This window comes from Penaeus chinensis, chromosome 13, assembly GCF_019202785.1.
Source record: "Penaeus chinensis breed Huanghai No. 1 chromosome 13, ASM1920278v2, whole genome shotgun sequence".
Lineage (NCBI taxonomy): Eukaryota > Metazoa > Arthropoda > Malacostraca > Decapoda > Penaeidae > Penaeus > Penaeus chinensis.
The window spans coordinates 13,380,092-13,395,091 of record NC_061831.1 but is presented as its reverse complement, the minus strand read 5'-3'; the positions used below and the strand labels follow the sequence as shown (position 1 = coordinate 13,395,091).

General features: G+C 37.6%; 1 protein-coding gene across 1 annotated transcript in view; it reads right to left on the bottom strand.

The window, feature by feature from the left end:
* Positions 1 to 11,071: 11,071 nt before the first annotated feature.
* LOC125031575 overlaps positions 11,072 to 15,000 on the bottom strand; it is an 8,075-nt gene continuing 4,146 nt past the window's right edge. The window contains exons 5-9 of the mRNA XM_047622456.1: positions 14,158 to 14,223; positions 13,496 to 13,952; positions 12,615 to 12,620; positions 11,819 to 11,943; positions 11,072 to 11,709 (exon numbers count right to left, since the gene is read on the bottom strand). Of these exons, the coding sequence (XP_047478412.1) occupies positions 11,251 to 11,709; positions 11,819 to 11,943; positions 12,615 to 12,620; positions 13,496 to 13,952; positions 14,158 to 14,223 (1,113 nt within the window). The 3' untranslated portion in view covers positions 11,072 to 11,250. The remainder of the gene's footprint in view (positions 11,710 to 11,818; positions 11,944 to 12,614; positions 12,621 to 13,495; positions 13,953 to 14,157; positions 14,224 to 15,000) is intronic.

Sequence of the window (15,000 nt, the reverse complement as noted above, 5' to 3'; positions counted from 1 at the left end):
GACTGCTTGATTTCGGAAGGAATTGCAGGTTATAGAAAGAGCCAATGATAGAAACTGACACACATGCGAACACACACGGGCACGAACACACACACACACACACACACACACACACACACACACACACACACACACACACATAAACGATTTGAAATGTCAGCCTGGAGAAGAATCCTGTATCAGCAGCCTTTTGCTATATGTTCTCGTCTGATGCGGATGGCTTCGTTCTTGTGTCGTCACAGCGGAGGAAAACTCTCGTGTCTTATTACCATAGATAGACAGATAGTTAAATCATGGATAGACAGATTGATTGATAAATATGTGGGTAGATAATTACTGAGATAGGTATACTGATAGATGGATCGATAGATACAGATATAGATAGATAAATTGCGCGAGAGAGAGAGACAGAGAAAGAGACAGGTAGACAGAGTGAGGAAAGTGAGAAAATCGCATTAATAAAAGCTCTGCATTCTGACAATACTTGATATTTACACTTTTAAAGCGGCATTGCTTTTTCGTGTTTGTTACGGTTAGGCTTATATAATACTCAGTCTTAGCTTAGAAACAGTTACAATGGTAGTGTTTTTTCTTTGTGATGATAGATATTAAGAGAACGATGTATATTGAAAAACTCTACAAGTTGCACCGTTAATACTAGTTTTTAACCTTTGCTAGAAAGCACTGCTATTCTAACTTGATATATTCAACTGACCTATTCCAAATTGCTATCTGATAGAAATCCTAAAATACCATGATATTCGAATTGGGATCTTTACAGTCATAAATATGTTATGTAATATAATTTTAGCGGAACAGGTTATTGTATTAGATCATGGAGACGTTCGTAGGTGTGTAATATACGCAACACAGTTTAATACAACAACCTGTTACACTGAACGCTACAGCACGTGCTAGGAGCTCTCACGTGATCTCTAGTGGGACCTCCTCTTAGATTAATGGACCCATCGACCAACGTGCAAGCAAGAGCTCCATATCGGCAACTCATACAGCCTTTAAGCCACTAATAGTTGGTCATATAATATACTGCATATAATATATTGCATGTCGGGACAGTTGAAGGGACGCCGAGCACACGAGCCTCAACGTGACTGCTCTTGTGTGTTTTAGCATCTCGATAAACTTTGCTTAGTGTCTTTTACTGTGGTAGTCTGTGCTCGCGCCATTTTGCCAATGTGCTTATACATATTTTTTTGTTTGTTTTCTCTGTATTGTGCCCCTTTCTCACTGCTGTGCGATGTTATATACATGAGAATTTGCTGTCTCTGTGTAGTGCAAATACACACGCACACACCTACAAACATACACACACACCTACACACACACACACACACACACACACACACACACACACACACACACACACACACACACACACACACACACACACACACACACACACACACCCGCACACACATACAAACACATATGCTGCTGTGCGATATGTATACATGAGAATTTATTGTCTCTGTATAGTGCAAATACACACACACATTTGTGTGTGTGCATTACAACCACTTTCACTCATAAAGTCCTGCATGTGCGACGTCAAGGCCGTTCTCGCGCCCGATGGAGTCGGAGCGAACCGATTAACGAACTCACGATACATCTGATTAACGCATCGGCTTCCCCCCACCCCCACTCCACTGTCTTCGTCTTTATCGTACTGTGCGTTTGTCAGTGTTGTTTTCCCTCGCTTCTGTCACTTCGAGTAGCGTGCGCCGACTTACTACTGCAGGTGTAAATGAGCCAACAAGCACAAGGATATCAGGTCTCGGAGCCAAAATGTGCCTGAGATTCACCTACATTCTTCACGTACACATTTGGATCCTGTAAGTCACTCACTCTCTGGCCCTTTCCTCACACGGATGAGGAAGGGTCGTTGTTGCACCTCCGTATGTACTGTAGCTTCTTGTATCTACTACTATGTGAGCACAATAGGTTTAATTATTTATATATGAAAGTGTGTCACAAAAATACTAGTTACAACCCTATGGCTCGACTAGGGGCATTGTAACAAGTTTTTTTTGTAATTTACCCTGTTGTACATATTACACTCCTGAGAACGTGTATACCTGAGTTAGGAGTGAAACGAAATTCCGAAACTGACCTCCCATGAAACATGTCCTTATGTCAATCCCGATTTTACAAGCACACGATCACTGATTGCCTGTTATAGTTTACTCATTCAATTCGCTGTCTCTTACATGTAATGCAGCCTCCGTATGTTCTAATGCGCGATGTATTTTCATCGTAGGCCTCGTGATGTTCCCTTCGCGAGTCCTATATTATTCAGTAAATTCCTCGCAAACTAGCCAAGCCGGAGACACTCACAACCCCCCCCCCCCCCCCCCCCCAGGTTTAAAAGGTTAATCAGATAGTCTAATTCCTCAGCCCAGACAGCGCGCAGACATGCCTCGTCCAGCGCCTCCGTGACTGTAATGCCACCGTTTAAGTCTACCTGTCCCGGCTGTTACCACCCGTCTCCTGTTGAAGCCTTTTTTCTAATGAACTGAAGGAACCACAACAATGTTTGCTTCTCACGCCCGGAATAAAGAAAGAGAGAAAAAAAAATACAACACGGGCTCTTTCGTCATAGCCAAAATTGTATCTTCTTTGCAATATACTGTGCATCATCATAGTCATCACCATCATCATCACCATCATCATACACCATAAGTTCGTCTCGAAGCCACACACTTTCTCTTTCTTATCTGCGTACAACGGTTCATTACGTTAGCTGCAACGCGCAAACCTTTTTTTAACTCAAAAACAAGGACATAACGGCAATGCGGTCAACTTATCTCTTCTCTTGCCTTCACGCAAAGTTTGCCTGAATAAAGGCACTTTGAGAAAAATAAAGAAATAGGGTTGTATTGATAATGATTATAACAATGATGATGTTATGGATGAAGATGAGGATGAGGATGAGGATGATGGTAATGATAATGACGGCAATTATAATTGTAGTAGTAGTAATGATAATGATGGTAATGAAGTTCTTCCTTTTGGAGGGCTCTCAGCATTTGGCGTAAGGATTATCATACATATTAATTATATATCTATCTATATTTATGCATTTCATAAACATTAAACATACAAGCACTCTCCATCGCTATCACTAGAACAATGGCCATGATCCCTGATTCACATAGATCATAACTGTCGAATTAGTATCACGCAGATCGAGTTGTTCCTTTAATGCAAAACGACCAAAGTCCGAGACATAACGGCACTTCCGCCACAAAAGCATAATATAGCAGCGGATCTGAAAATTGAAATCGTCTCATTTCTCGCTTGGAAATGCATGTTTCGTGTAATTACCTGCTTCCTGCTTGTTATGATAATTACGCCTCTTGCAAATACGCCTAATGCAATATGCTATTTCGGAAGTTCATGTTGTCATTAGTGTGGAAAATGCGTTTTTTTTTTTTTTTTTTTTTTTTTATCTCGGAGAAAACATGACTGACGTAATTACTCTCGAGGTGTTATCGCCGAATACGTGAATGATGAAAAAAAATAGATGTGAAGGCTTACGAAATTAGTTTCAGTTATAGTGGAAAATAAGACAATAAAACTCAAAGATATAAAACTGAAAAATATAATCAGAGCTTCCTGAAGGTATGTGATAAATAAAATATGAAACACTGAAATAATCGTATTTAAGCGAAATTTCATTATTACTATTGTAGTTCTTTATCATCGTCATTAATAACATTATTAACATTATTGTCATTATTACTATTATCATTGTTATATTATCATTGTCATTATTATCATCACTATCTTTAGTGTTGTTGCTATTATTGTTATTTTCCTTACTATCATTATTATCATTGTTGTTTTCTTTTTTCTTTTCCTCTTCTTATGATTATTATTATTATTATTATCATCATTATTGTAGTAATATCGAAGTCGGCCCTGAAATATAGTAATATCATAATCTCCCCTGAAAATCACTTAGTCACGAATTTCTTGTTTACTTTTACTTCTTTCTAAGACAAAAAAAAAAAAAATAATACATCAGACTTGCAGTGATAACAAGAAGATAACATTATCACCATTGTTATTACCATTATCAATATTATCATTATTGTTATTATTATTATTATTATGATAATAATGATTATCATTTTCAGTATTACTATCATTAATATCATTATGATCATTGTCATTATCAGTAGTAGTAGAAGTATCAATATCATTATTATTATCATTATTACTAGCAATAATACCATTCCCATTATTACCATTATCATTACTATTAACATTTTTACCATCGTTATCATTACTTTTCTTGTTATTATCACTATTATTACCATTATCATTATTATTATCATTATCATCATTATTATTATCATCATTGTTATTATCATTTTCATTATTATCATTATCATTTTCATTTTCATTATTATAATTCATCATCAATATTATTGTTGTTATTATTACTATTGTTATTATTATTATCATAATTATTATTATCCTTTTTATTATCATTATTGTTATTTATCATTATTATTATTTATTTATCATTATTATTATTGATTTATCATTTTTATTATTAATATTATTATCATTTTTATTATTAATATTAATATTATTATTATTTTTATTATTAATATTAATATTATTATAATTATTATTATTATCATTATTATTATTATTATTATTATTATTCTTACTGTTATTATTATTATTATCATCATCATTATCATCATTACTATTATTACTATTATTATTATTATTATTATTATTATTATTACTATTATTATTATTATTATTATTATTATCATCATCATTATCAGTATAATTGTTATTACTATTATCGTTATTAATAGTAGTAGTAGTAGTATTGTTGTTATTATCATCATTATTATTGTTGTCGTTGTCACTATCATCGTTATAATCATTGGCAATTTTTATCATCATTATTTTTGTTATCATTATGATTGTTATTATCATTGTTAGTATTGTCATCATTACTACTATAGCGTCTCACTAACAAGGGCGACCAGTTTATACGTAGTTAAAACAAGGTTAACACCTTAAATGGTGATCTGTGATAGCGCGAGCATCACTCATTAACTGTGGTAAAACAATTATGCTAACTACATTATTTTAAACTTACTTAGTATAAGATAGATTTAGATTTTATTGTTATGAGCTACAGTGGTAGGGTGGATATTGCAAAGGCATAAGATAAATTATATACATTATATACGCTTCACAAAACAAAATACGAAAGCCACAAAGCAATAAACACTGCCCACGTTAAAATAAAACCTAAAAATATTATCAAGGTATCCAGCCTTAACCTTTGATTTTTATTTCCTAACATTCCTCACTCGGGACGACCGGAGATTGAGGTGGGCCGAAGCACAGCGGTTTCTTGGTTTTCACAAACAACCGGTTTCCAAGAACAAGCAGAGTACAGAGCGGCGTTTCCTAAACTATGGTTGGCTGCAGAATCGCCTGTGGGAAACTACTGCCTGCTATTTACGTGGATGTGGGGATTGTGGGTACATAAAATGAGAATCTGGGAATGCGCATGGGCTTTTTGAATATGATCTGACGTTAATGAGACTGGAATTCTGTATCTTTTCGTGGGCATTACAATAGAAATGACTGAATTTCTATAAGATAGGGGGTTCCGACATATCTTCTCTTTATATGTACGACACCAGGCATCCTTTAATTAACATCTCGGTGGCGCCAAACGTTCGGATGCCGCTCGGATGGTCATCATCGGACGTGGAGGCTGCAACCCAGGTCATTGCACTGCTATTATTATTACTATTACTATCATTATTATCATCATTATTATTGTTATTACTATTGTTGTTGTTGTTATTATTATCATTATTATCACTATCATCATTACCATTATTGATATTATTATCATCATTATCATTATTATCAATATCATTAGTATTATTATTGTTTTATTATTAATTTTCTCTTTGTAATATCCTCATTACCATTATCCTAATCATCATGATCATTATCATCATCATCATTACCATCATTATTATTATCAGTATCAGTATTATTAACAGTTTTATTATCGTTACCGTCATCTTTTTCAGTATCATTATTAAGCTTATCATCATTATTATTATTTTCATCATTATCATTATAATCCTCATCGTTAATACTATTATCATTTTCATTATCCTCATTATTATCTTGTTCTTTTATTGGTATTATTATGGTTATTATTATTATTGTTTTGTTGTTAAAATTACCATTGCTATAACTTTTATCATGATCACTATTAGTGTTGTTGCTTATTATTATCATTATGCTTCTTCTATGAATGTCTTCACGAAGCTTACTTTGACGTAATGGATACACCTGACATGTTTTAAGCTGGCATTGCTTTTATTCCGTTTCTGATTCTTTGTTTCAAATCCGCACAAACCAAATTACTTAAAATTCAAAATCTCTGACACACCAAACTTGGATACATTCAAAGAGAATAGAATAAGACAAAACCAATTCCGCCAAGAAACTACGAAAAACCCTCCGTTAGCTGAAATTGCACGCTCGGACCCCATCATCTTAGCCACACGAAATGCTCCCCAAGGTTATGCGGGCACCTGATGACGTCGCGCCTACGTCCATGTATAAATAGAGGGGGTTGGATCTTCATTCGATACAGTGTGGTTAAAGCATCCCAAGAACAGCATCATGAAGTCTATGGTATGTAGTCTACAGAGGTATTTGAGTATGGAATAGTGTGTATTTTAGATTTCTGTGTAAAAGTTATTTGGTATTTGTTACGTAGACCTGAGCCTATTCTTTTCCGAAACATTATATTATTGAAAATGTTCTTTTGATTGTAAGTGTAAGACTTACTACGGTCGGTCATTTTTAGAGTGAAAGTTATTTGCGTAGCGGCTTATAATGCAAATGATACAACAAATCCACAAAAGCTAGTTCTATAATCACCTTTTAATGGTGATTTATGTCAGTCAGCTTGTTAATACATAAAATCTTTAAAACTCGGAATGAGAAAACTAAAATACTTCTTCCGCTGACTGTATACATGGAAACTAAATGTACAAGTAAAAGCTATATCTTATGGAACGCTAGAATTCTAAACCGACAGGTAAATCTGGAATACTAATGGAATCCATTTGTTGACGATTGCTCTCAATGCCTTTCAGGTAATTCTGGCAGTGCTGGGCGTGTGCTCTGGCTACAACTGGCAGGCCATCCATGGTGTGTACGGCGCCCCTTACCAGCGGAAGTGGACCGGACCCGTGGCGGCCACCGTCCCGGCGGGCGTCGACGGTACCATCACCCCGGTATCTGATACCTACGAGGTAACCGCTGCACGCAATGCCTTCTTCAAGGCATACAATGCCCAGCTGGCTGCCGTGGGCGCGTACCGTTATCCCCTCTATCACCCAACTACCCCAACTCTGTACCTCAATGCAGCAGTGCCCGCCGGACACCACTCCGTCCTCACCTACAGCGCTGCACCTGCTCCGGTCCGTGACACTCCCGCCGTGGCCGCCGCCAAGGCTGATTTCTTCCGTCTGTACAACCTGCAGGCGGCAGCAGCAGCCGCGGCCCCAGATCATGATGCCCCTCGCTACTATTACTGAGATGCTACACAGTACACTTTGAGAGCAGTCAGTAAATATTGACAGCCTGCTATTACTCTTCGAAGAACAATCCTGTGTCAAATAACAAAGAAAAATGTCTAAAAAGAAATTTATCTACAAAGAAAAATGTCAGAAACCAATAATAAAGCTTGAGAACTAAAAGAATGTCATCTCTTGCCCAATAAAAATGAGACTTTATTCACCATTGCAAATATCTCGATAAAACCAACCATTATTCGGATAAATTTCACGTAGGAAGGACCATCGCCAAGATTTGCGACTGGTTTCTTTTTTAAAGGAGATTTATCTTTTCTAGCTTATCATTCTGGCTTCTTATTTAGCATCATGACCTTTGGTATTTGGAAAGAGGTAGCAATTTCGAAATTCCTTAACCCAAACACTGATCTTCTGTTGAAATTGTAAGACATTATTCAAGATACCTTATCAAGCAATATCATATAAGGCATTTAAATAACATATAACAGACACTGAAATGGTCAAGGATATCTTTAAAGGAGACGGTACCTGACTTTACACTTACAGAATATACAGAGTAAGAATAAGAGCATATATTTTCTTTCATGAAAAAATAATGATACCGAATGCCTATTTCTTGTTGATAAGCATATGAATGAAGAGTGATTGCGAATACAAATTTACATACATTTTCTGAAAGACATAAATCGAACTATTAAGTACTGCAGTGATGTACGCACGTTTACAAGCATAAATTATCTTGGTTATTTACTTACATATCCATCTGAATGCGTTTTTGTGATTTATGATCATGTGTATATGTCCATAGTATCACTGGAGGGTATGATATGTGTTATTGGCAGAACCTATCACCCTTTAATGGGATATATCTACTATCTCAGCCTTGAGATGCACCCCTCTATATAAATGCAATAATGAAAACACGACACATCACAGAAACCTAATAAAGGAACTGTAGTTTTCATACCTTTTTTTTTTTTTGGATTATGCGTCAAGGTTACCTAATACTTTAACACGTGATTCACTTGGATAGGAAATTCGCCAATTGGAAGTAGATAGTGTTATTATTGATAATGACGGGATGTTCATTCACTGAAAAAGCATTGGCAAGACATTCTTTCATAATGGTAATTGAAGTGTATACTTATTTCTCGTGTATATATTTCTTTATCATTTCTAGAACTGATGTAGCTTATACCTTTATCTATTTTTATATACTTCTTTGACCATGTCTAATATGACAATTAATTCTCCGGTTGATTGAATGAATAATAATTCTGAACTTACCCAACGTGATAGCTACAGAGAATGCATGTGGGATATAGACTGGCAGAAGTATTCGGCATTTTATGAGTAAGACGTGACAAGCACAACGAGTACGTCGTTTTGATGCGCGTAGTAGAAGAGTAAATTTCGCTGACTCATGTGTCTTCCCATTGTTATTGTTATTGTTAACATCACTGACTTCAAGGATAATGATATTCGTGAACTTTAGATAGGGTGAGGGATAAGGTTAGTCGTGTTTCGTGGCTAGTGAGCTGGTAAGGAGAAAGAAGTAAAGAAGGAAAAGAATGACGAAAGAAACCAACACATAAGATTTATATTTAGTAACGTACCTCAGGTATATATTCAGAAATGAGAGCGACATGACAGCGTGTTGGTGTGTGTATGTGTGTGTGTGTGTGTGTGTGTGTGTGTGTGTGTGTGTGTGTGTGTGTGTGTGTGTGTGTGTGTGTGTGTGTGTGTGTGTGCGTGTGCAATCAAATCACACATTCCTTATCTTACAAACAGCAGTCGTCTGCCTCGAATCCTATTTTCATCAACGTGATATGGGAAATTAATCAAAATGATTAAAGGCTTAATGGTGGCCTCTCGCTACACCACATATAACACTCTTACTCTTTTCGCGTAGTCTTTCACCAAGGATCTTTGGCTTACTGAAAAGATTACACTTGTACAGACAGACTAACCAGTGGACGGGCGAGTGAGATTACCTGCAGCCGGGACTTAATAAGCTGGGGTCTTATCTCCCTCTTGATAAACCTTGAATTACTTCTCGGGGTAACTGGAGGTTTCTGGAGGAATAGATATCTATATATGGTTTAAATGTAAGAGAGTAAACAATAAGGAAAACGAAATATAGTTTTTTTCTGCTATAACAGATATTCGAATATGGTTTTAAAGCAAGTAAACAATGGGAAATACTAGACAAACCAGCCATATATACATTTGCATTATGGCTTACCCATGGCTGTAAGGAAACAGGGAAAGAAGAAAAAACAACAAGAAAAAGTCTTAATTTTCCCACGTTACTCAAGGGCTGAAATTCCAGCTGTCCAGGCCTATCACGAATGGGTAAACAGAAGACGTTTTCTGAGTATAAAACAATTCACTACTTTAGCAGTTTTCTTTGATGCCTTATTCTAATAACTTCCATGCCAAATTTATATTCCAGTGGAGTTAAAATGTAGAATTGTTTATCGCGTGATAGGAGTACAGGAAGAACGGGTTGTAATGTTAGATGTAGATTTGCGTCTGTTATCATGAATTGCTTTTGCTTTATGCATGTTTCGTCTTCTATTTCTTAGCGCTGAGTACAGTTAGGAAACAAAATTATTATCCCTTTGATAACAGATGGGGAGGAGCAATGAACTGAAAGTTGCTCCCAAGATAAGGGGTTACAGAAATACCAGTTTTCACACCAGATGGATTATTTGATTTGCCAAATGCTTACGTGACCAGGCTGACGAAGATGGGTTTAGCTGGATGAAGAGAAGAGATACTGCAACACAAAAATGATCGATGAACATGAATAGTAACAATGGTGATAATGAACTGCATAACAACCACAAGAATTATTGTTGCTACGTGACATATGTATGTAACAGAAAGACATTTATAAGATAAATGAGGACAGTAAGTATAACTGAAACCATTTATAAAATGATCGGGAAAATGGGACAATGATGTGTTTCCTGGTTTCGCTGGTTTCGCAAAAACAACGAAAGTTAATATCAAGGTTTGTTAGGACGGATTAGGATATGATGGTCAACTTTCCCCTTTTCCTGACGTTTTGTAGATATTGCAATTCATTATATAACTGTCTAGTAGGTAACATAGGAGGTAGCAGTTCTGCAAACATGCTTTAAATGAAACCACCCTTCTTTCTATGCGTGCGCGAGCGTAATGTTAATGAACGTAATATAAATGAACACGAATAATGAAATGAAATGCTTAGAAATATATATTTATTTTTGGAAATTTGCAGAGTATATACATTTCAATTCTTAGTTTCAAGTCCTTTTAGTAATCGTGATCTGGAGCCGCGGCACGCAGACAGAGAGAAAGAGACAAACGGGGAGTTGGTGGTGGGGAGGGAGAGAAGCAGACAGAGAGAAGGGGGGAGAGAGAAAGAGAGAGAGGGGAGGGGAGGAGAACGAGAGAACGTCCATATCCGTTTGTGTATCATTCGTTAGATCGGTCAGTGAGGTCGCTGCAATTGTATCGTTCATTCGTAAAGCATAAAAGAGATAAGAAAGGACATCCGACCATTTTGAGTGCACACTCAATTTTCGGTTCATTGATATGGTTCAAAGTTCCTGTAAACATGCGATACATATTAGTAATAGTAGCGAGGAGCATCATGATCTGGAGCCGCGGCTGCTGCTGCTGCCTGCAGGTTGTACAGACGGAAGAAATCAGCCTTGGCGGCGGCCACGGCGGGCGTGTCACCGACCGGAGCAGGTGCACCGCCGTAGGTGAGGGCGGAGTGGTGGGCGGCGGGCGCTGCTACGCTGACGTGCACCGCCGGCGTGGCATGATGATAAGCGGGTGTACCGTAACGGTACGCGCCCACGGCAGCCAGCTGTGCGTTGTATGCCTGGAAGAAGGCGTTACGTGCAGCGGCTACCTCGTAGGTATCAGACACCGGGGTGATGGTACCGTCGACGCCCGCCGGGACGGTGGCCGCCACGGGTCCGGTCCACTTCCGCTGGTAAGGGGCGCCGTACACGCCGTAGCCGCCGTAGGTGGCCTGCCAGGTGGAGGCGGAGCACACTCCCAGCACTGCCAAAATTACCTAAAAAAACATAGATATATAGTTTTTTTTTCATATATGTTTTTTTCTTTTTTTTATATCTGAGGCCCATTGCACAATCTATTCAGGACCAAATTTCAGTAGAAGTTACCAGAGATTTCATGATGTCCTGCTTTGCCTGTCGTGAGTCGCACTGCTTGGCTCTTGGCTCGTGAACAGTATTTATAGGACCTGCATCAGTGCGGATCTGGTGGGCGTGGCTTGACCCTGGATCAGCTGAGGAAGAGATGGAGTATTCTGAATCAGCAACTGTCTCCAAATTATATATCCTGATGACTACTGTTATCCCAAATATCTATATTTTCTTAATACTTGTTGAGAATGACCGGACCCACTGCAAAAGGGCTCATTTTTTTTTTTTTTTTTTTTTTTTGTTATGGATATACGCCTTGTTTCAACTATCACGAATCAACTTTAGTAAATTGACGGGTAAACAGATAAAAGACCAAAATTTTCGTAACAACTGTGCTGTAATAAATGTTGCTTATACGATTTTATTCATGCTGAATCATTTTGGGTTAAGAGACATTTGAAACATAACTAGTAAACACCTACGGAATGCCGTAATTTTTTCTTATATTTTGTAGTTAAAGTGTCAGCTTATCTTTTATATTTTTACGCAAATATGTGTATGTACAGTATGTATAAAGTTCGTGTGTGTGTAATATATTGATATATTTGTGTGTTTATCGTTTATGTCACAAATGATATTGGGAATTTTATAACTGATATGGAAGTTTCCTTGCCTTTGGTAAATGACCATCATCAACTAAACATAATGAGTATCATATTTTTGTATCTAGTTCCATCATTTGAAAATCCCGGAGCCATCTCACTTTTTAAAAAGGAGAACAAGAGAGAGAGAGAAGAAAAAAAAACTTTCTTACTTATATCTGAAAACATATATTGTCTATATTTGTAGAAAAAGTACAAGGATGAGAATGAACATCGTCACTGCGTAAGTGATGCTTTTAACCGGTTTTGACTTTATTTGAAATCATACATTGCGTTTTTATAATTTTCAGTCGAGTAATGCCACATTTCCCGCTATAACTTTATATATTTTGAACTTTAGTTTGTATGCCCATACACAGACTTCCATGTCGACTTCATATCTGAATGAAGTTAGACTGTATAATTGTTGGTTGTGTAACAGTATTGCTAAAACGGTTGTAGATGCAGGGTTGCATCTGCTATCAAGAAGTGCTTTTGATTTATAAAAATGTCTTCTCTCCTCTATGCTGAGTACAGTTAGGAGTGAACATTTTTGATGATGGGTAGATAGGAGCCATAGGTTCCATGTTATAATAAAGGGTAAGATGTAGAATGGGAAGAATTGTTGCTGCGGAAATGTGCTTACAATAAAAGTTCAGTGAATATAACTGACAATATATAAATAAAATGATCAGGAAATGTGGACAAAGGTGTGTTTCCTTGTTTTGGAAAATCAGCGAAAGTTGAAATGAAGGCCTGTTTGGGCGTGTGAGGTCATGGTTTTCACATTTTTTTAACATTCTGTAGATATGTAATTCGTCAGATAATTGTATATTAAGTAGTATTAGTCGATATACCGCATCTACCGTACAGGTGTACATATAGGAGTTCTAATATTCTGCTAATCAAACTATAACAATCATTTTATGTGTTGGCGAGCAAATGCGAATACTTATATGTCCGTGTCGTAATGAAATTAAATGTCTAGAAATATAGATTTATTTTTTTGTAAATTTGCAAAGAGTATAGACATTGCTAGTTTCAAGTGCTTTTTAGTAATAGTAGCGAGGAGCATCAGGATCTGGAGCCGCGGCTGCTGCTGCTGCCTGCAGGTTGTACAGGCGGAAGAAATCAGCCTTGGCGGCGGCCACGGCGGGCGTGTCACCGACTGGAGCAGGTGCGGCGCCGTAGGTGAGGGCGGAATGGTGGGCGGCGGGCGCTGCTACGTTGACGTGCACCGCCGGCATGGCGTGGTGGTAGGCGGGAGTACCGTAACGGTACGCGCCTACGGCAGCCAGCTGAGCGTTGTATGCCTTGAAGAAGGCATTGCGTGCGGCGGTTACCTCGTACGTATCAGACACCGGGGTGATGGTACCGTCGACGCCCGCCGGGACGGTGGCCGCCACGGGTCCGGTCCACTTCCGCTGGTAAGGGGCGCCGTACACGCCGTAGCCGCCGTAGGTGGCCTGCCAGGTGGAGGCGGAGCACACTCCCAGCACTGCCAAAATTACCTAGAAAAAAGAACATAGATATTTAGATTTTTTTTCATGTATGATTTTCTGTTGTCGCTTCTGAGGTCCATTGCATCAGGCACACAAAACAATCTATTCTGGAACCAAATTTCAGTAGAAGTTACCAGAGATTTCATGATGTCCTATTTCGTCTGCCGTGAGTTGCACTGCTTGGCTCTTGGCTCGTGAACAGTATTTATAAGACCTGCATCAGTGCAACTTTGGTGGGCGTGGCTTGACCCTGAATCAGCTGAGGAAGAGATAGAGTATTCTGAGTCAGCAATTGTTCAAATTACTCTATATCCGGATGACTACTATTTTCTCAAATTTCCATAGTTTCTTAACATTTGTAGAGAATGACCGAACCCTCCGCAAAAGGGTTCATGTTATTTTTTTTTTGTTTGTTTGTTAGTTTGTTTTTTGTGTATGTCAAAACAGCCAGGCTTTGAGAGATCTCCGATCCATATTTTTCTAAGAATCCAGGTAGAGATACACATTGTGTTTCAAATATCCCGACTCACCTCTAGTAAATTGGTGGATGGATAAATAGATAAAAGAAGCAAGGAAAAGACAGTGATATTCCTGACAATTGTGTTGTTATTAATGTTGCTTATATGACTTGACATTTGCTGAATCATTTTGGGTTAAGAAACGTTTGAAACTAGTAGACATACATAATGCCGTGTGAGGATTTGCTCCTGTTTAGCAGTTACAGTAATAATTCATTTTTGTTAATTTTACGCAAATGTGTGTATATATATATGCAAAATTGTGTATGTATATGTGTGCATGTGCGCGCACTTATACATACATACATACGCGCACACAAACACATGCATATATATATATATATATATATATATATATATATATATATATTATATATATGTGTGTGTGTGTGTATGTGTGTGGGGGGGAGGTGCATCCATACACACACAAATATGTTTCTGTGTAAACCCAAGCACGTACAAGCATAATTTTGTGTGTCGTTTATGTTACTATTAATGCTGAGAACTTTATTATTAATGTTGATATTTCCTTGCCTTTG